This window comes from Acomys minous (genome assembly GCF_964271855.1).
Source record: "Acomys minous genome assembly, chromosome: 3".
In the NCBI taxonomy this organism is placed as follows: Eukaryota; Metazoa; Chordata; class Mammalia; order Rodentia; family Muridae; genus Acomys; species Acomys minous.
The window spans coordinates 54,920,312-54,941,082 of record NC_140485.1 but is presented as its reverse complement, the minus strand read 5'-3'; the positions used below and the strand labels follow the sequence as shown (position 1 = coordinate 54,941,082).

Genomic DNA, 20,771 nt, shown 5'->3' with positions numbered 1-20,771 from the left:
AGGGTATAAAACACCTGCAATGGGGCTTAGCTTTCACTTCACCAGGCAGGATGCCTTCTGTCTAGTCAGAAAGAAGGTCCAGCTATTCTAGAAAGTGGGGTAATGACTTCCAACCTCTGTACCTTTGGCCTGACCTACAGAAGATTTTGTGTTGCTAGAACAGAGAAGAATTAGGATGCTGGATGGTGCTCTGTGACCAACAAGTGAAAGATGACAGGATTTCCTGGTTTCCCCCAGGATCTCTAGGTTGCGTTCCTTGTAACTCTTGCAAGGCAATTTTACCTTGCAAAGTCAGCCCTAGACATCTCAGCACACAGTTGACTTTTTCTTTTTCCCTAAGGCTAGTCCCTCGAGGAGTTGGTCAGACATAGGGCTTGGCCAACAGGAGCAACGATAATTCCTTATGTACCCCTACTGCTGTGTAATCCATTGGCTCTTTCAAATCTAATGAGAACCAGATTGTTGAGGCTAGGGAGATGAGATGGCTCAGTTGGTAAAGTGCCTGCCGTGCTGAGTTCAAATCCCTGGCACGCATGTAAAGCCAGCTGTGATGGTGTTTATCTGTAAACCCAGAGCTGGGTGGGTGTGGTGATGGGCAGATCCCTGAGGCTCGCAGGCCAGCCAGGCTGGCCATTCAGTGAGGTTTGGGTTCGATGAGAGAGCTTGTCTCAAAGTAAATAAATAATAAGGTGAAGAGCTGTAGAAGAAGCTGCCCAGTGTTCACATACAGCCATATGCAATTCCGCACACCATACAGACACACACAGACAAAAGTCAGGCTCTCCGGCCCTTTCCAGAGGGCCATTAGGAAAAACATTAGGTTTCACTCAAATCCACACCGAGAACTAGTTTCATACATTGTGTTTTTCCTGTACATTCTTTTGTTTATTTGTTTTGGTGTTTTGTTTTGTTTTGTTTTGTTTTGTTTGAGACAGGATTTCTCAGTGTAGCCTTGGCTGTCCTGGAACTTACTCTGTAGACCAGGCTATCCTTGAACTCAGAGATCCACTTGCCTCTGCCTCCCACGTGCTGGGATTAAAGGCGTGCGTCCGACTGCCCGGGCTCCCATACACGCTTTTATGCCCAGTCACTCCTGTTATTTTAGTGAGACACAAGATGCTGCCAGGCATCTTCTCCCAAAGATTTACCAAAGCTTGGACAAGAGATTTGGTAAAGTTAGCCAGAAGCTCCTTTCTGGATAGAGAAACACATAGTCAGGTTTTCATAGCCGTGGGTTTCTTGCCTGTGGATTTAATCTACTGTGGATTGAAATTTTAAAGCTGTGTCTGTACTGAAGATGCATCACCCTTTTAAAAGATGCACTGCATGGATGTGTGTGCACATGGGGTCAGAGGACAACTTGGGAGAGCTCTCTTCTTCTACCATGTGGGTCCCAGACAGTGAACTCCGATCATTAGGTGTGATGGCAAGTGAGCCGTCCTGGTAGCCCTGCCTCCGATGTTTTGGTCAGTTTTCTCTAAAGGATACATTGTAGGCGCTGGGGAGTTGGCTCAGCTGCTTTTTCCGAGGACCCAGATTCAGTTCCCATTTCCCAGATGGTGGCTCACAACTGCCTGTAACTCTGGTTCCAGGGGATCTGGTGACATTTTCTGGCCCCCAAGAGCACTAGGCACACACGTGGTACACATACATGCACCAGGCAAAACACTCTTACAAATAAAAATAATCCAGGATTATATCTTGGATTCCAGATATAATCCAGAGACTAGAGTATATAGGATGCGCCCAGGTTATATGAAGTCCCGCCCTGTTTTATATAGGGGCCTGAGTCGTCTGGGAATTGAGCATTTGCACACAGCAAAAGCCAACTCTTCTGAAAAAGCATTCAGACAAGCCAGAGGAGGCCCAGAGGACAGAAAACCTGCTATGGAGAGTAGTAGCCAAAGCTCCCTCTGTGGAGCAGGCCTAAGCTCAGTTCTGGAACACGGCCATTGAGCCCCGAACAGGTTCCCTGATGTCTGTTAGCCTCAGATGCTCATTTGAAAATAGGAGCAAGGATAATATGTACCACAAAGCACTGGTGTGAGGCATTGAACTTTTTTTTTATTAGCATACAAAGAATTAGGTTTTCTTATGTCATCTTGCAAACAAAATTTTTGTTGTTTCTCCTTCCCATTTCTCCTCCCTTTCCCTGCACAGCTCGCTCCCCCCCCCCTGCAGCCCCCCCACCCCCACCACATGCCCTTGTACTTCTCTTGGCCTCCTTTCTGCTCTGGGGTCGTATGCCCTTCTGCCTTCCCCCCTTTCCTCAATAGCATTTCCCCCTTCCTGTGACCTCCTATCTAATTTCATAGCTATACCCACTTAATACATACATATAAACATTGACAGTTAGGACCCACAAATGAGGGAGAATGTGTTTCCTCGTTTTAACTTTTTGAGTCTGAGTCACTTCACTTAATAATATAATACTTTCTAGGTCCATCCATTTCCCTGCAAGGTTCATAATTTTACTTTTCTTTACAGCTGAAGTAAAATTACACTGTGTATTCAGCTTTTCTAAGCACAAACCCAGGGCCCGGCAAGGGAGGACCTAAGTGAGCAGGCATTGTTGGCTACGTCTGTGAAGAGACTAGCAGACAGAAGCATCATTCTAGACAATAGAAGAGAAGCAGGGACTCTAGCCCGGTAGCATGTCTGTCATTCCAGCACTTAGGAGGCTGAGGCAGGGGCATGGAGAGTTTGAAGAAAGTCTAGGCTCTATAGTAAGACCCTGTCTCGGGGAAACAAAAAAGCAAAAGGCCTGAAATAGAATAAGTCTCAGAAGTAGGCTGGGAGTTGGCAGTGGCCCAGCCATGGCATTGGAAACGGTCAAGAGAAGTCAGAGGAAAAAGACTCACACAAAGCTGACAGACACCTACACAGTGGTAAACCTGTCTCCTCTGGACTCTAAAGTCCAGTTCCACCAGGATGGACTGTGCTGTGCTTAAGGGCACCTGCAGTGTGAAGAGTAGTGGGCAAAGGGCACAGGTCCCAGGAAGTGTGATTGAACCAGGTGTCACAGAGGTGAGCGCCTGCGTCTGTCACTGTTACTGGACTTAGAGCATTAAAAGGAGACCCCTCTCGGCCTTTGATCAGGTCTTGACAAGTTCCTGCTTTTTGCCCGAAGGATGGACATCCGTCGGATCAGCTTCGACACAGAGGACCTGTCCGACGATGTCATCCCACTGGCTGACGTGCGCAGTGCTGTGGCCCTTGACTGGGACTCCCGGGATGACCACGTGTACTGGACGGACGTCAGCACTGACACCATCAGCAGGGCCAAGTGGGATGGAACAGGACAGGAGGTGGGGGCCCAGTGTTCACCCAGCCCCTCCAGGGGGGGACGTGATCTCTAGTCCTTGCAGCTGGTGGAGTTTGGGTTCCAGAGATGGAGCGGGGAGTGCAGTGGGTGATACAGCTCTGCTTCCTGCTCAGGTGGTGGTGGACACCAGTTTGGAGAGCCCTGCTGGCCTGGCAATTGATTGGGTCACCAACAAGCTCTACTGGACAGATGCAGGTATGTGGAGGAGTGTGGCCTGGGTGCCTTGTGTCTTCTGAGTCCATGTATGTGAGTTTAGTATTTATTCCAAATTGTAATTTCTTCTGTGCTATAGTTGACGCTTTAAATGTTTTGAGGCATTTTGGACAATGAGCTTATGACCTGTGGTTTTTGTTTGTTTGTTTGTTTGTTTGTTTCCATGAATGTCTGAAGGTAGAGGCTTCGGAGACATTTAAAGGGAGGGATTTAAAGGAACCCCTTTAAACCAGTGTTCCTCAAAATGTGGTTTCTGGAACCACAGCGTCAGCATGTCCTGAGAAGCTGGGAGCAATTCAGATCCTGGGCCCCCAGACTTACTCAAAATCTTGAGGAAATTACTGCAAGAATCTTTTAAAGATTTGTTTGTGTGTGTGTGTGTGTGTGTGTGTGTGTGTGTGTGTGTGTGTGCGCGCGCCTGCATGTATGTCTGTATACCAGGTGTGTACAGACGCCCAGGGAGGCCAGAAGAGGGTGTCAGATCCCCTGGAACTGGAGTTACAGGCAGTCTTGGGCCACCCCCTGTGGGTGTTGAGAATTGAACCTGGGTCCTCTGCAAGAGCAGCCAGCACATTTAACCCCTGAGCCATCACTCCTGCCCCAGGAATCTGCATTTTAACAAGCTCTTCTCATTTTTGATGTGCACTGAAATCTGAGAATCCCTGCCTTGAGTCACAGGACAGAGTGGGTTTCCTAGGTTTAGAACTTCTGCTCATAGTTTCAGTCACTAAATATCCATGTGTATTCACCACAGACTCGCAGCCGAGCATTTACTGAATACAAAGCCCTGTGCTAGGCAGGGCCTGGGGGAGAAGGAATGAAGAAGACTGGGCTTTTGTTTTGTTGTTGTTTTGGTTTTTGGTTTTGGTTTTTCAAGGCAGGGCTTCTCTGTGTAGCCTTGGCTGTCCTGAATTCAATTTGTAGACCAAGCTGGCCTTGAACTCACAGAGATCTGCCTGTTGATTTTTTTTCCTTTTTCTTTTTCTTTTTTTTTTTTCCCCCCTTATTCCTTGGTAGGTACAGACCGAATTGAAGTGGCCAACACGGATGGTAGCATGAGGACAGTGCTCATCTGGGAGAACCTTGATCGCCCTCGGGACATCGTGGTAGAACCCATGGGCGGGTATGTACTGTCTCTTTTGAGCCCCAACTCCCCCAAGAGCTGGATATAAGGGGAGTATGGAGATAAGGGGAAGGGGCTATGTATGGATGTGCTAAGGACAGAGAAGGGACGTGAAATCCCTGTCTCCCCTCTAGCAAAGGAACCTTTTAAATTTTAAGTTTTCTTTAAAAAGACCTTTGGTTGTTGTTTGCTTATAAAAGCAATTTCAGTACTAAAGGATATTAAATTTGTAGGAAGTGAAATTTCCTTCAACATAATTATTGTTAACAATTTAGGGTATATTTTTCTAAAATATATTTGCTCTAAAAGCCTACAAATATTGGTGGTAGTGGTGGTGGTGGTGGTGGTGATGGCGGTGGCAGTGACAGAGGTGGCAACACTGGTGGCAGAGGTTTGGGTTTATAAAAGTGATGTTGTTTTGGAACTAAATAAGTACCTGTAATCTACCACTCATGAGGGAGAAGTGAGAGGAGCAGGAGCTCAGGGTCATCCTTGGCCACTTAGCAAGACCAGCTACTTTGGGATGTTTCTTTTTTTCCTTCTGTTTGGCTATGTATCTTTCATAGCTTTCTCATTTGAGTATATAGTCCTGCCTTGCTCTTCTTCATAGTTACATAGGAGTTTGTAAACTTACATGCCATAATTATTTAATACATGCAGTCAAGAGGACATTTATTTTTGCTGGGTGTGGTGGTACACGAGAGCCCAGCCTCCTTCCCGTTCTCTCTGGAGTACCTTTTGATAGTGATTGAAGATATAAGGGCCTCAGGGACAGCTCCAAGCCCGGCCTTGGGCTGGACAGGAAGCTGGGCTAGCTACTGTAGGCAGAACTCCTAGCATCCTTTTCCGTGCTGTGGACTGAACACTAGACTTCGCATACGCTAAGAAGCACTCTACCAGTAAAGCACACTGAACGCCCCCACTGGGTACCAACTGGAAGTCTAAGAACCCCCTTGCTTACATCCAGGTACATGTATTGGACTGACTGGGGTGCAAGTCCCAAGATTGAACGAGCCGGCATGGATGCCTCCAGACGCCAGGTCATCATCTCTTCCAATCTGACGTGGCCTAACGGACTAGCAATTGACTATGGGTCCCAGCGGCTGTACTGGGCTGATGCCGGAATGAAGACTATTGAATTTGCTGGGCTGGATGGCAGCAAGAGGAAGGTAAAGGTGGCACTAAAGCCTCTTCCCCAGCTCTGAGAGCCGACAGGAGCTAGGGGCACCAAGAGATAGGGGGACCAGCATTGCACAGGTGCCTTTTCTCTAAGGCTGTAGCCTCAGGGGACACAGGGCTTCTGCTTGGTGGTTCAAATAAACTAGGAATTAGGGTGGACTGTAGACTGGGTGCACACAGGGAGGCCTTCCTAACATCCACCACGACTAACAAGAATTAGCCATCTCTTATGCACCAGGTTGATGACTGAGCTCCGTCTCTTTTGCCATTGTTTATTCTGTTACAATTTCCAACTTTCAGAAAAATTGCAAGAGTATAAGAGGAATAATATTTTGCCACATTTCCTATACCATCCTTTTCCCTCCCTCCCTCCTCCATAAGGATACACACATACAAATATACATATACGCATACAACTATTTTTCTAAATCATCTGAGATAATATTGAAGATATTTTGCCATACTTCCAATTTTTTCCCCAACACGTATTTCTTTTTTTGTGTGTTTTTGTTTTTCAAGACAAGGTTTCTCTGTGTAGCCTTGGCTGTCCTGGACTTACTTTGTAGACCAGGCTGACCTTGAACTTACAGAGATCTCCCTGCCTTTGCCTCCTGAGTGCTAGGATTAAAGGCGTGCGTCACTACTGCCCAGCTAAAGGCTTTTTTTCATTTTCAAAAAGGAAGAATTCCTTTCTTTGGTAAGCTATTATGATATCTATCTTGATTTCTTGGTCAAGGTGGTGTCCACTGTAAAGCTGCTTTTGTGTGTGTGTGTGATTTTGAGCCAAGATGCACTGGCGCTATGTAAATGATACTTTACACACAGCCCTTAGGTAGATGCTCACACACTCTGGGACACACAAGCTGAGAGAGACGAGCTCTTGGTCAAGGTCAAAGGAAGTTGCTCTTGAGCTCTGGCATGGTCCCTGTACCGTTTCCTGATACAAGTATTGGGGCCTTCCAGGTACTAATTGGAAGTCAGCTCCCCCACCCCTTTGGGCTGACTCTGTATGGACAGCGCATCTATTGGACTGACTGGCAGACCAAAAGTATACAAAGCGCTGACCGGCTGACCGGACTAGACCGGGAGACCCTGCAGGAGAACCTGGAGAATCTCATGGACATCCATGTCTTCCACCGCCAGAGGCCTCCAGGTGAGCAGCCGTCAGCTTGCTGCTGCTGGCTTCTCCCTCAGCCTTCTTGGATGCCAGCCTGCCCCACTGACAGCTCCCCCTCCCCACACAGTGAGAACGCCATGTGCTGTGGAGAACGGCGGTTGCAGTCATTTGTGTCTCAGGTCCCCAAATACAAGCGGCTTCAGCTGCACCTGCCCCACCGGTATCAACTTGCTGCGTGATGGGAAGACATGCTCACCAGGTGAGTCAAAGCGGCCTGTGTGGGTAGAAAGGGGCTGTCCCTCCTCTGTGGGGACCCTCCACTGTGGTCAGAGACCTGTGAGTGCTGCTTCTCCCAGAAGCTTGGACGAGTGAGAGCTTTTAGGAGAAGGGGGAGATGGGGAGGGGGCGGGGCGCAGACAGGAGAGAGACCTGGTTCTGCTGTTTCTCATGGTCCTCTCAGACATTCAAAACACTGTCCTGTGTCAACTGTTTCACCTGTTACCAAAAAAATACAATATGACGACTTGTTTAGAGCAAGACACTCCACTTGCAGAAACTTGGTAAAAACAAATATGGAAACGTATCCAATTTACAATGGAATGGGACCCTCTCTTTCTTAGATGTGCCACTTCTGTGAGCACAGGACCGTTGTGTCATTCTTGTGGGAGGGTCCCAGAAGTAGGACCCGGCTACTCAGACGTTAGGGGTCTAATTGCTCCTAAGGACACCGTGTGGTAGGCTGCATCTGAACTCTAACCTCCCAAAGAATGTGAAGGCCTCTCAGCTGGTGAATGAAGCTTTCTGGGGCCCTTTTACCAGGTTTCTTTGTTTTGGGGGGTTTGTTTGTTTGTTTTGTTTGGTTTGGTTTGGTTTGGTTTTTGTTTTGTTTTGTTTTTAAGACAGGGTTTCTCTGTGTAGCCTTGGCTGTCCTGCCTGGACTTGCTTTGTAAACCAGGCTGGCCTCGAACTCAGAGATCTGCCTACCTCTGCCTCCCCAAGTGCTGGGGTTACAGGTGTGCACCAGTGTACCCAGCTACCACTTTTCTTAAGCATAGGGATAAAGGGGTCCTTCCAAAAGGTCTGCTGCTATAATACGGCTTTGTTCCACTTCTGTTTAATTTCATGTGTATGTGTGTGGAAGTCAGAGGATAACTTGAGGTAGTCTGTTTTCTCCTTCCACCATGTGGGTCCTGGGGACTGTAAGTGCCTTCACCTGCTGAGTCATCTTGCCAGCTCTCCCTCTGTAGAGTAAATGAAGAGGTGAGCTGAGCATGGCCATGCCCACCTGTAACGCAGCATTTGTGGGGGATTAGGCGTTTCATCTATATAGTGAGGTTCAGGCCAGCCTAGGCCATATGAGACCTACCCCGCCCTCCCGAAAGGAGGTACCATTTATGCATTTGTGTGAAGCCTAACACTTAGTACCTGATGTATGTAAATTCCTTTAATTCTTATAGTCATCCTGTAAGTATCCCCCATTGTATGGAACAGAAAAGTGAGGCTTAAATAATTTCAGGTTTGCCTACACCCACACAACCAGACCAATAGCATCAGGCCCCGGGCTTCAATTTGCCTGCCTCCAAATCCTCTTAGTGTCTCTGCTAGAGTGACTGTCCTCCTTCCTTCTCTCTCCACCTGGGCAGGCATGAACAGTTTCCTCATCTTCGCCAGGAGGATTGACGTACGCACGGTCTCCTTGGACATCCCTTACTTTGCTGACGTGGTGCTGCCCATCAACATGAGCATGAAGAACACCATCGCCATCGGAGTGGACCCTCTGGAAGGTCTGTGTGACCCTTCCTCCCACTTGTATTTCTGTACCTGATCAAAGGCCATTGCTGTCCTTTCTTCATCTCACCCTTGCTCTTTCTGTCTTTGCCAAAAGCTGTCTTGCTATGACTTTCCTGCTCGTCCATCGATTTCCCCTATTAGGGATGACAGGGCTCTTGTCTCAGCCTCTGAATCACTTGTGGGTATGACTGTGGGCAGACAGGACCTGGGCTAAGTCAAGCCTTTCCCTCTCAGGAAAAGTGTACTGGTCTGATAGCACGCTGCACAGGATCAGCCGTGCCAGCCTGGATGGCTCACAGCATGAGGACATCATCACTACAGGTGCGCCTTCTCCCCCAACCAAAGGGCCACCTGTCTGGCTAAAGGGCTGGGAAATACCTCATCTCCCTTAAGGCAGGAGTCAGCCTGCTCTTCCGACACCCTGCAGGTCTGCAGACCACAGATGGACTTGCGGTGGATGCCATCGGCCGGAAAGTGTACTGGACGGACACGGGAACGAACCGGATTGAAGTTGGCAACCTGGATGGGTCTATGCGGAAAGTGTTGGTGTGGCAGAACCTTGACAGCCCCCGGGCCATTGTGCTATATCACGAAATGGGGTGAGAGCTGGCTTTATCACTCTGGGTAGCTGGCTGGACCAAGCTGAGCTCGGACTATGGATAGGTGGAGGTGCACAGTGGAAAATATGTTACAGGAGCACCGTGAACCACGGAGGGCCCCGTAGACTAAGCCCTGACCCAGGACTGTCCCGCTCCCTTGCGACACACTGTTCACTGTGTCAGCGTAGTGCAGAGCTTTAAAAAAAAATGAGCCTTGCCATCAGAGGGCAGGATTCAGGGCTGGGGAGATTCGTCAGGTAGTAAAGGGCTTGCCACACAAGCATGCAGACCTCAGTTTAGAATTCCAGTACCCACATAAAAAGGCAGACACAGTGGTATGTGCCTATGATCCTCGTACTGGGGAAGCAGAAACAGGAGAACTCCTGGAGCTTGCTGAATCAGTGAGAAAATAAGGTAGAAAGAGAGTGAGGACCCACCTCTGGCCTCAAGCCTCACATGCACACCTATGTGCACATGCGTGCTCGAGTACACATACACACACACACACACACACACACGGCCAAGACTTAAATTCTTTCATGGGTATTAGCTTCCTCGCTTTGGATCTAACGTTTAAAATCTCTGATCTTTATCAGCTTTCTCCCCTGTCAAGTAAGGGTGATGGTAAAAATGCACAGCTTGTCACGCACCCTTGGAAAGACTGAGATAATGTGTGTGAAGTGTTTGGAATACTGTAGGAACACACAGTATGTTTGATGCACTGCACATAGTTACGCTGTCCTGGAGCTATTCAAATAACCGGCTGCTGTACTTCCTCCATCAGGTTCATGTACTGGACAGATTGGGGGGAGAATGCCAAGTTAGAGCGGTCTGGGATGGATGGTTCAGACCGTACCGTGCTCATCAGCAACAACCTAGGCTGGCCTAATGGACTGACTGTGGACAAGGCTAGCTCCCAGTTGCTGTGGGCTGATGCCCATACTGAGGTGAGAGCCTCACTCTGCTTCCCAGAAGCCTAGGAAGATAGAAGAGAGCTGTTCAGGATCTTCAGTGAAGGCTATTTGGTGACCTAAGAACCACCTCCCCCCCCCCCAATGTCCCCCACAGAGAATTGAGGCGGCTGACTTGAATGGTGCTAACCGGCATACACTGGTGTCACCAGTACAGCACCCATATGGCCTCACTCTGCTCGACTCCTATATCTACTGGACGGACTGGCAGACCCGTAGCATCCACCGGGCGGACAAGAATACTGGCAGCAATGTCATCCTCGTGAGGTCCAACCTGCCAGGCCTCATGGACATCCAAGCTATTGACCGGGCACAGCCACTGGGTGAGGAGACTCTGTGATTCTTGAGTCAGGGGCCTCTGGATTTCTGGGGCTATCCCAACAGTAGGATATAGCCAGGGCACAGAGTTACTTAAAATCAGAGAGACTCCCTAAGCCCAACTTCCAGGATAAGTCTTTCGTCCCTCTAGGTATGGCGGGTACCGCAGGTCTTTGATGCTGTCATCTCCAAAGAATTCTCAGAGACACTTGCTTTATCTCACTTCTGCCAAACACTGAATGTTGTCACTAAGAGCAGCAAATAGTTAGCCATAAGAAACTGCGTCCTATAAGGGGGCTGAGGGGCTGGAGAGATGGCTCAGCAGTCAAGAGCACTGACTGATCTCCCAGAGGTCCTGAGTTCAATTTCCAGCAACCACATGGTGGCTGACAACCATCTATAACATGATCTGATGCCCTCTTCTGGCCTGCAGATGTATATGCAGGCAGAGTGTGTGTGCGCGTGTGCGTGCACGATTTTTTTTTTTTTTTAAAGAAATGGCCAGGCATGTTGGGGCACGCCTTTAATCCCAGCTCTCAGGAGGCAGAGGCCGGCAGACCACTGTGAGTTCGAGGCCAGCCTAGTCTACAAAGTGAGTCTAGGACAGCCAAGGCTACACAGAGAAACCCTGTCTCAAAAAACAAAAACAAACAAAACAAAACCAAAAAAAAGAAGATAAAAGAAAAATGGGAGTCTACCAGCCTCCCAGGCTGGGCATGAAAGCTTTGATGCTCCTCTCTCACCAGGTTTTAATAAGTGTGGCTCGAGAAATGGTGGATGTTCCCACCTCTGTTTACCTCGGCCTTCTGGTTTCTCCTGTGCCTGCCCCACTGGCATCCAGCTGAGGCGGGACGGGAAGACCTGTGACCCCTCTCCGGAGACCTACCTGCTCTTCTCTAGCCGAGGCTCCATTCGCCGTATCTCACTGGACACCGACGACCACACAGATGTGCACGTTCCTGTTCCTGGGCTCAACAATGTCATCTCCCTAGACTATGACAGCGTGGATGGAAAGGTCTACTACACAGATGTGTTCCTGGATGTTATCAGGTATGTGGGGCGCTGACCCAATTCTCAGTGGGCGCGTGCGAGGTTACATTTTCTACTGACAACTGAGAGGACTGGATGACTCGGTGCTTTAGATACAGAGCTGGAGTCCTGACCACGGCACAGCAGCCCACACCTCTACTGCTTGTTTGTTGGTTTAATGATTGTAAAACTACTCAGGAGGCTGAGATGGGAAGATGGCTAGTTAGAGGCCAACACGGGCCAGGTCTAGTCTCAAAAAATAAAAACAGCGCTGGTGATGGTGGGTTAAGAGGTTGAGACAGAAGACAATGAGGTTAAACTCAGCCTGGACAATGTAGCAATCTCTTGTCTCAAAAACAACAAGCAGGATGTAGCGCAGTTTATAGAGTGCTTGCCTAGTATGCACAGAGCCCTGGCCTTGATTCTCAGCACTGCCTGAAGGGGGCACTTTAGGCAGAAAGATCAGAAAGAAGTTCAAGGCCATCTTTGGCTATATAATGAGGTAGTTTAAGGCCGTGGCTACATGAGACTCCATCTCTAACACACCACACACACACACACACACACACACACACACACACATCGGAAACATGGTATATTAAGCAAATAAACATGATGCCAAGTTGGGAATCTGGAGTTCCCACACTTAGTGCCAGGCCCTGAGGGGACTCTAAGAATCCCCCAAAGCAGATGAAAAGTTGGACTCTATATTGCAGTACAGGAATCTTAGCCCAGCATTACGTTTTATATTGCTTTACAAGGTTGTTTTAAGTGGGGGTTTTGGGGGATTTTTTTCTATTATTTTTATTATTCTTTGTATCTCTTATTTCAACACAACTCAAGAATATGATGTCATGCCCATACAAGTGGCCCACCATGACAGATATTCTTAGATGGGACATAGGAATCTTTGTCCTTGTTCTTCTGAGGGTGTACTAGGATCTCATGTGGCATGTACAGTTTAGAGAAATCCTCCAGGTAACTGTGACATGTATGATCTTTACCCATGATGTGTTAGTCTCTGTATAAAAGCACGGATTAGGGGCCTGGAGAGATGGTTCAGTGGTTAAGAGCACTAACTGAGTTCAATTCCCAGCAACCACATGGTGGCTCACAATCATCTATAATGTGATCTGATGCATACTGTATACATAATAAATAAATCTTTTTTTAAAAAAAAGCACAAATTAGTTTTTAGCAAATCTTTCCTTTCTACTTTTGCTTTGCTTTGTGCTAAAGACCGAACCCAGCACTCTACCACTGAACTACTCCCCCGGCCCCAATGTACCTGTTTCATGATCACCCCAGGTAGTAGTAATCCTTGTGTCCTCACAAAGATACGGCGGGAGTGCTTAATTTGTCCTATGGCAAGATAGGCATCCGAACCCTCTACTACTTCCGGTTTGTAGGAAACACTCTAAGAATTCAGTCTCTCATTGATTCTGCAGGCACTGAGCACCTATCATGCTGGGCGCTGAGGAACGTGCTGTGTCTGTCTCTATGGAGCTTACAGTAAGTTCCAGGGTGTTATTTCTGGTTAGTCTGGTTACTCAAGCAATGCTGTATTGTCCCCCAAGGCGAGCAGACTTGAACGGCAGCAACATGGAGACTGTTATTGGGAATGGGCTGAAGACCACTGACGGGCTGGCAGTGGACTGGGTGGCCAGAAACCTGTATTGGACAGATACAGGCCGAAATACCATCGAAGCGTCTCGGCTAGATGGTTCCTGCCGCAAAGTGCTGATCAATAACAGTCTGGACGAGCCCCGGGCCATTGCTGTTTTCCCCAGAAAGGGGTAAGTTTGTGTCCAGCGTGAAAGAGATCCAGGGTGGGAGGGCCTGGTAGAAGAGAAGCTCCTAGAAGGTGCTTCCAGATGAGTGGATTGGTGGATTCTCTGTGTTCTGTCAACCTCTTGGCCCCATGTCCCCGTGCTTTGTGACAATAGCACTGTTGTGCCTTAGGTACCTCTTCTGGACAGACTGGGGCCACATTGCCAAGATTGAACGGGCAACCCTGGACGGCTCTGAGCGGAAGGTCCTCATCAACACGGACCTAGGCTGGCCCAATGGCCTCACCTTGGACTATGATACCCGCAGGTGAGAGCAGCCGCCTGGAAATGGGGTGAGCCAGGGAGAGGCCAGAGGTTGACACGGGGGAAAGACAAGATGGAAAGCCCCTTTACAGATGAGGAAGAGGGAACTATGGGAAGGCTGAGACAGTTCAGTCAGCACTGAGTTACTGAGTCCGGTCCCGGGCCCGCGGCTGGGTTTGGGCTTTCTGGTTTACAAGTTCTGAGGACCTTTAGGAGACAGAGGGCGTCCTATTTTCCACATCCATTTAGGTTCTTAGATTTGTGGCTTACCTGAGGAAGCAATGGGCTGTGGAACTGGCAACTCCTTCTCTAGATTAGAGAAAAGGTAAAAGGAAGAGGAGGAGGAGTGACTTCCCCTTCCTGCCCTCAGAGGAGAATCAAGGTCCCCTGGCGGGTAGCTAGGGTGGCCTCTTCTTTTAACCTTGGTCAGGGTCACACGGCCTGAGCTCTTTCTCAAGACTATTTGTAAGAATGTGGGCTTATATTCCCGGATAGGACCCAGTCGGCGATCAAGTTGCCAAGGACAAGGCCGTGGGTGGCCTTCCTGGTTGTGAGGTCCAGTTCCTTCTTCAGCTGTGGGACTCACGGTGGCCGCTCATCAGGAGTGTCTCCTGACTGCACACCACCTGCCCGTTCAGCGTGTGAGCCGCTGGGCTCCCCGCAAGCATCTGCTGCCCTTCTCTTCCTCTCTGCAGGATCTACTGGGTTGATGCTCATCTGGATCGGATCGAGAGTGCCGACCTCAATGGGAAGCTGCGGCAGGTCTTGGTCAGCCATGTGTCCCATCCCTTTGCCCTCACACAGGTACTGGCTCAGGAGAGAGGTAACTAAACCTCCCTGACTAGCATGTTTCTTGGGGACTCCGCTATCCTGGCCCAGCACTTCCATGGTCTATCGTTTGATTGCACAGACTCGACTGCGGAGCTTGTTAAAATGCAGGTTCCAGGGCCCCGGGCTATAGATTAGTTGCTTTGTGATGACCGAAGCAAGAATATGTGATTTTGATAAACCCCTCTGTTAGCTCTACTTCTGTGCTCTTAGCTCACTGAGTTGAAGTTGGCTAGAGGCTGGGCGATTGTGGCGGCGCACACCTTTAATCCCAGCACTCGGGAGGCAGAGGCAGGCAGATCGCTGTGAGTTCGAGGCCAGCCTGGTCTACAAAGTGAGTCCAGGACAGCCAAGGATACACAGAGAAACCCTGTCTGGGGGGAAAAAAAAGTTGGTTAGAATGGCTTTCTAAGGGCAAGTGGTTTGAGGCAGCCGGCTATTTGGTAAGTGTTTGAGTACCTTCACAATGAGCCGGAAGCCCACCTGAGTAATAACTGAATAATGCTGAACAAGACACGGTACCTCTATAAGCTATAGTTACCTATAAAACCACTTGGTTTAATAATAACAACATCTTGACGTATGCACTAGATGTCAGCACAGGGCGTGACACACAGTAAACACTAATTACTTACTTGTGCCTGTGACAAAACATCTGACAGGAGCAAATTAAAAAGAAGGGAAAGTTTATTTTGGCTCACAGTTTATTGGTTCACAGTTTAAGGTTCGGTCTGTCATAGCAGGGAAGTTCTGGTGTCAGAAGCAGGAGGCAGCTGGTCAATGTATCTGCAGTCAGGACACAGCCACTGATGGGTGCTGTGCCCAGCCTTTCTGCTTTTTATACAGTCCAGGCTCGCAGCCCACTCACTCCTACAGTGAGTCTTCCCACCTTAATTAACTTACTCTAGCAACCTCAATGGCATCCTCTGAGGTTTGTCTTCATGGTGATCCTAAATCCCATCAATTTGACAATTGAGATTAACCAAGTAAGAAGAGGTGGTTTATAGAGGCAGGTGGATCTCTGTGAGCTCAAGGCCAGGCTGGTCCCTGCTAGCAGAGGATACATAATAAGACCCTGTCTCAAATGAAAAAAGAGATTAACCATTACCTGTAACTATTTCTTTCTTTCTTTCTTTCTTTCTTTTGTTTTTTAAGACAGGGTTTTTCTGTGTAGCCTTGACTATCTTGGACTTGCTTTGTAGACCAGGCTGGCCTTGAACTCACAGCGACCCGCCTGCCTCTGCCTCTCAAGTGCTGGGATTAAAGGCGAGCGCCACCACTGCCTGGCTCACCTGTAACTATTTCAATCATTCTTAGCCTCATTTGGGGGAAGTTCAATACAATAGGATGACTGAGGGAGCTATGTGATGGCATGTGGTTGTAATTCTAACAATTAAGAGGTAAAGGCAGAGCCAGGCGTGGTGGTGCATGCCTAATAATCCCAGCACTTAGAGGCAGAGGCAGGTGGATCTCTGTGAGTTTGAGGCCAGCCTGGTCTACAAAGCAAGTCAGGCACTGCCAAGGATACACAGAGAAGCCCTGTCTTCGAGGGGAGGAGGGGAAGAGGTAGAGGCAGGAGGATTCAAGGTTATCCTCAGCTGCATAGCTAGTTTGAGGCTAGCCTGGGCTATAGGAGATCAGAAGACTGAGTCCAAAACAGATTCTTAACCACTTAAATATTCTCCCTACTTGGCAAACACCAACCACTCTGCATTATTCTTTGTGGTTGGTTAGTTGGTTGGTCTTTTTTCTTGGTTTGGGTTTTTGTTTTTTTGGTTTTTTTTGGTTTTTGGATTTTTGGTTTTTTTGTTTCTCGAGGCAGGGTTTCTCTGTGTAACCCTAGCTGTCCTGGCTGCTTTTAGACCAGGCTGGCCTCGAACTCTCAGAGATCCACCTGCCTCTGCCTCCCAAGTGCTGAGATTAAAGGCATGAGCCACTGTTGCCCTGCTTTTCCTATTTTTTTTTTAAGATGTATTTATTTGTTTTATGTATATGAGTACTCCATCTGCATGTACATGTACACACCAGAAGAGGGCATCATATCACAGTATAGATGGTTTTTACTTACTTGCTTACTTATTTATTTATTTTTATGTATACAAGAGCTCTTTTGCCATGTATGGCTACATGACAGAAGAGGGCATCAGATCCTATCAGAGATGGTTGTGAGCTACCATGTGGTTGCTGGGAATTGAACTCAGGACCTGTAGAAGAGCAGCCTGTGCTCTTAACCACTGAGCCATCTCTCCAGCCCTGTCCGCACTTCTTTGCTTGCAAATGTTCATTGCAGTGAGTCAGTGGTCTGGTTCAAGGCCTCTGGCTTCTGCTATACTGTGAATATTAAATCCTCACTGGGACTCCTGGTGGATACCCTGTTGTTGCCCAGTGTCATGGAGATGCTGCAGCTTTGGATCTGCAGGTCTGGCCCTTTCACATGCTCCAGCAGATCATAGATGGGGTAGATGTTGAGGTGGGCCAACTCAAAGCCCTGGATCTGGGCCTGGGTGGGAGCTGAGTTGGTCAGCTTGCCAGCTCTCCCCAACCCACACCACCAGGGCCAGCTCTCCATCACTACCCCAGCTAGCTAGTTCACTCAAAGCTGCAGCTGGCAAGGATCTCATGACTGCAAGGGTCAGCTCTCCCACCTGCTGCAGGTGGTGAAGTGGAGGTGCTCTCCCATCTGCCTGGGGGTGGTGGGGGAGCAGCTCTCCCATGCTCATGCCCCCAAGGCCAGGTCACCCGTGCCCCCAGCCACCAGGTCAGCTCCACTGTGCTGCCCAGGCGAGGAGCAGCATTGCTTCTTTTTGATGCCAGGGATTGAACCCGTAGCACTCTGCCACAGAGCTATGTCCCCAGCTCTGTATTCTGTATCTGCTTTTTATCAGGCAGAAAGGTTTTGTTTGGATTTACCTGGTGATAGCTAATACTGAATATATTTTCTCAATCTACAAATGTCCTCCAGCATTTCTAACATTCAACCGCCGGAAAGGAAAAGAATAATACTTTCATTTCCCCTCTCTGCCTCGGCTGAGAGTCTCACCATCAAGGCATTGTTAGGAAGCTGCCCACAGAAATGAGCAGAGGATTTGAGCCAGGGCTCTAAACAAGTAGAACAAAACAGCAATGGTTGAAATTGACCTCTAGATTCCTACGTGCTGGGTAGTGAGCTATCCACTCCTCTGACTGAGAACTGAGTGCGGGTGCTACAGACTCGGGGATGAACCAAGAGCATCCCTGAAGGAGTAACCTGGACCAGGCCTGGAGGGACATGGCTGTAACTCTCACAATGGGGAAGAAGAGGCAATAGGTTCTTGAGTGTGTGAGGCCTGCCTGGGTCACACAATGAGTTCCGGGCTAACCTGGGCTACGTAGCAAGACTCTGTCTCAAAACATAGCTAGGCATGGTGAGGTGTGACTATAACTCCAGCACTTGAGAGGTGGAGGCAGGAGGATTAGGAGTTCAAAGCCTTCCTCAGCTATATAGGAAGTTCGGGACCAATCTGAGCTCTGTGAGGCCCTGCCTCAATAAACAAAAAGCAAAGCAGATAAATAAACAAAACCACAAACTTGAGTCGGGTGGAACAGACAGGAATACAAGTCACTACTGAGTGTCAAAGCTGCACATTGGAAATAGCTGCATGGCGCAAAACAACATGGAGGGTTAGGATGCACTATGGATGTGGAGTGGTTTCCTGAATCATATCTGGGGGTGCACAGAATTGGCCTGGGCAGGGGTGGGGGGGGGGTGGTGTCAGAGACAGAAGGCATTCCAGCAGAGGGATAGCACACCCTGAGGCACAGGAAGTGGCACTGGGGTCTGACTGCCGAATGCTTCTTCTTTTGGTTCCTTACTGAGTAGCAGGACAGGTGGATCTACTGGACAGACTGGCAGACCAAGTCCATCCAGCGTGTTGACAAGTACTCAGGCCGCAACAAGGAGACAGTGCTGGCCAACGTGGAGGGACTCATGGACATCATTGTGGTGTCCCCTCAGCGGCAGACAGGTGGGCACCTAGGAACTGAGCTCCTTTCCATACAGTCGGTGGGACTGGCTCTGGTCGCCCCAAGGGCTGTTACTGGCCAACATAATGGGAGCCATGAGGAAAACCTTTTGGCTCATGTTTGAAGTCCTTAGACCTTCGCATCCTTTGAGATTCTCCCTTTCCTGCCCTGTTGTCCTGGGGGGGGGGGGCGGGGGGAAGGCCTGGTTTCCCTCCCTTTTGAGAAGCGTGAGACTGGGAGATCCTAGGTTGTCTCAGACCAGACGCATCTGCTTTGCCTCCAGGGACCAATGCCTGCGGTGTGAACAACGGTGGATGTACCCACCTCTGCTTTGCCAGAGCCTCTGACTTCGTGTGTGCCTGTCCTGACGAGCCAGACAGCCAGCCCTGCTCCCTTGGTGAGTTGGGTAGACTAGCTTCTTGGAACAACAGAGCCCTCGAAAAAAGCAGCAGATGGCAGCCTTGGCTCTGTCCCCTTAGGTGGCACTGCGGTGACATAAGGTAAATGTACAGCTCAGGTCTGGCCTCTGGCATCAGACCGTCGTCTCTGGTCTTAATCTTTGTGATCCAGTGATTTGATCTAGAATCACTAGTACTGAGTCTAAACCCGCTTTTAATTTATAGCCTCGATTAATTTATAGCGCGTGCCTGAGGCATCTAAAAAATTCTGTCGAGACTTCTTCTAGCTGCCACTCTTGAACCGTTCACAGGCTTCTAGCAGTGCATCCTAATCGTGTTTTCTCTCCAGTACCTGGCCTAGTGCCTCCTGCTCCCAGGGCTACCAGCGTGAGTGAGAAGAGCCCAGTGCTGCCCAATACCTTGCCCACCACCTTGCGCTCTCCTACCGCCAGGACCCGCACATCTCTGGAGGGGGCGGAAGGAAGGTAAAGTACGCAGGGCAGTACAGGATTGAGGGTCTGCATTCGGGTCACTAGTAGAAGAGCATCATCCTAGCTTTATAATCTGGCAGATGGGAGACAGATTACATCATTAACCCTATTATGTGGGACAGGGGTGATATTTACAATTGCAGGTTGCTGTAAATGACTGTGTGTGTGTGTGTGTGTGTGTGTGTGTGTGTGTGTGTGTGTTCACGAGAGCACACGCATAGCCATTTGTGCATGGGTAGAAGATAGAGGAGAAGACCAGTTACCTTTCCACCCCCTTAGACAGGCAGGGTCTCTCACTGAACCTGGCGCTCACTGTATTTTTGGCTAGGCTGGTGACCAGCGAGTCTCCTCTATGTGCGCCCCCCCCCCCCACTGGCAGAGTTTTAGGCATGTGTGCAGCTATACCCAGCTTTTTGAATAAGTGCTGGAGATCCAACTTGGGTCTTCATGCTTGCACAGCAAGTGCTCTTACTCACTGAGCCATCTCTCCCAGTGCCCGAAGCTCCTTCGGTTTCTGAGAGCAAAAAGCTTAGAAACAGCTTTCTAAAGCAAGCACTAGGGAGGAGCTCCTCGCTGCATCCCGTCTAGCTCCCTTTGCTCTCATGTCACAGGTTTAGTATTAGGGTTTTGTCCTCCAGTACTGTTTGCATTATAACTTTATAGCTTGGGTATGAGAGCTTTAGTGGTTTTCTGTTTGTTTGTTTGTTTTGTTTTGTTTCCTTGTGTAGCCCTGGCTGTCCTGGACTCACTTTGTAGATCAGGCTGGCCTCAAACTTACAGAGATCTGCCTGCCTCTGCCTCCTGAGTGCTGGGATTACAGGCGTGCAACCACTGTGTGCTGACAGTCTTAGTTTATAATGATCCCAGCACACAAATAAAATACCCATGCACGCACATGGACACACAAACACACACACACACAATTATCAAATAAGCAAACATAACCATATACAGTCTTCAAATCCAGCATAAAATATATGTCATTAAATTGAACACACTAGCAACTATAGATTAAGAGGTAATTGACCTGGTTTCGATTCGGAAAGCAGAAACAATGACTCCAAGATAAGTACTCTAAACTCAAGATTCTCCAAAGTGCTAAGATTGGCACATGGTCAGATGCATTTTGTGTAGTCTGTAAGGAAAACAAGCATCCAAGCGCGAACACGTGCCTTTCTGATGAACTTTGAAGTGTTCTCCACCTTCTTTGGTCACAAGTTTTCTTTAGAACTCGTGTTGTTTTCACAGTGCTGGAGACTGAGCTTCACACATCTGAGGCAAGCACTCTCCTGCC

At 48.8% G+C, this 20,771-nt stretch overlaps 1 protein-coding gene across 3 annotated transcripts in view; it reads left to right on the top strand.

The window, feature by feature from the left end:
• Positions 1-20,771, top strand: part of LRP4 (LDL receptor related protein 4) — a 56,760-nt gene that overhangs the window by 25,023 nt on the left and 10,966 nt on the right. The window contains exons 17-34 of one of the 3 annotated variants that reach the window (XM_084775950.1): positions 3,100-3,308; positions 3,439-3,520; positions 4,556-4,661; positions 5,629-5,830; positions 6,804-6,993; positions 7,085-7,216; positions 8,601-8,741; positions 8,983-9,069; positions 9,176-9,347; positions 10,132-10,294; positions 10,416-10,641; positions 11,383-11,686; positions 13,243-13,461; positions 13,628-13,762; positions 14,454-14,562; positions 18,446-18,590; positions 18,872-18,985; positions 19,336-19,471. In XM_084775950.1, coding sequence (XP_084632076.1) covers positions 3,100-3,308; positions 3,439-3,520; positions 4,556-4,661; positions 5,629-5,830; positions 6,804-6,993; positions 7,085-7,216; positions 8,601-8,741; positions 8,983-9,069; positions 9,176-9,347; positions 10,132-10,294; positions 10,416-10,641; positions 11,383-11,686; positions 13,243-13,461; positions 13,628-13,762; positions 14,454-14,562; positions 18,446-18,590; positions 18,872-18,985; positions 19,336-19,471 — 2,872 coding nt within the window. Of the gene's footprint in view, positions 1-3,099; positions 3,309-3,438; positions 3,521-4,555; positions 4,662-5,628; positions 5,831-6,803; positions 6,994-7,084; positions 7,217-8,600; positions 8,742-8,982; positions 9,070-9,175; positions 9,348-10,131; positions 10,295-10,415; positions 10,642-11,382; positions 11,687-13,242; positions 13,462-13,627; positions 13,763-14,453; positions 14,563-18,445; positions 18,591-18,871; positions 18,986-19,335; positions 19,472-20,771 lie in introns of those variants that run through there. The other 2 variants (XM_084775951.1, XR_014778069.1) reach the window with 2 other exon arrangements.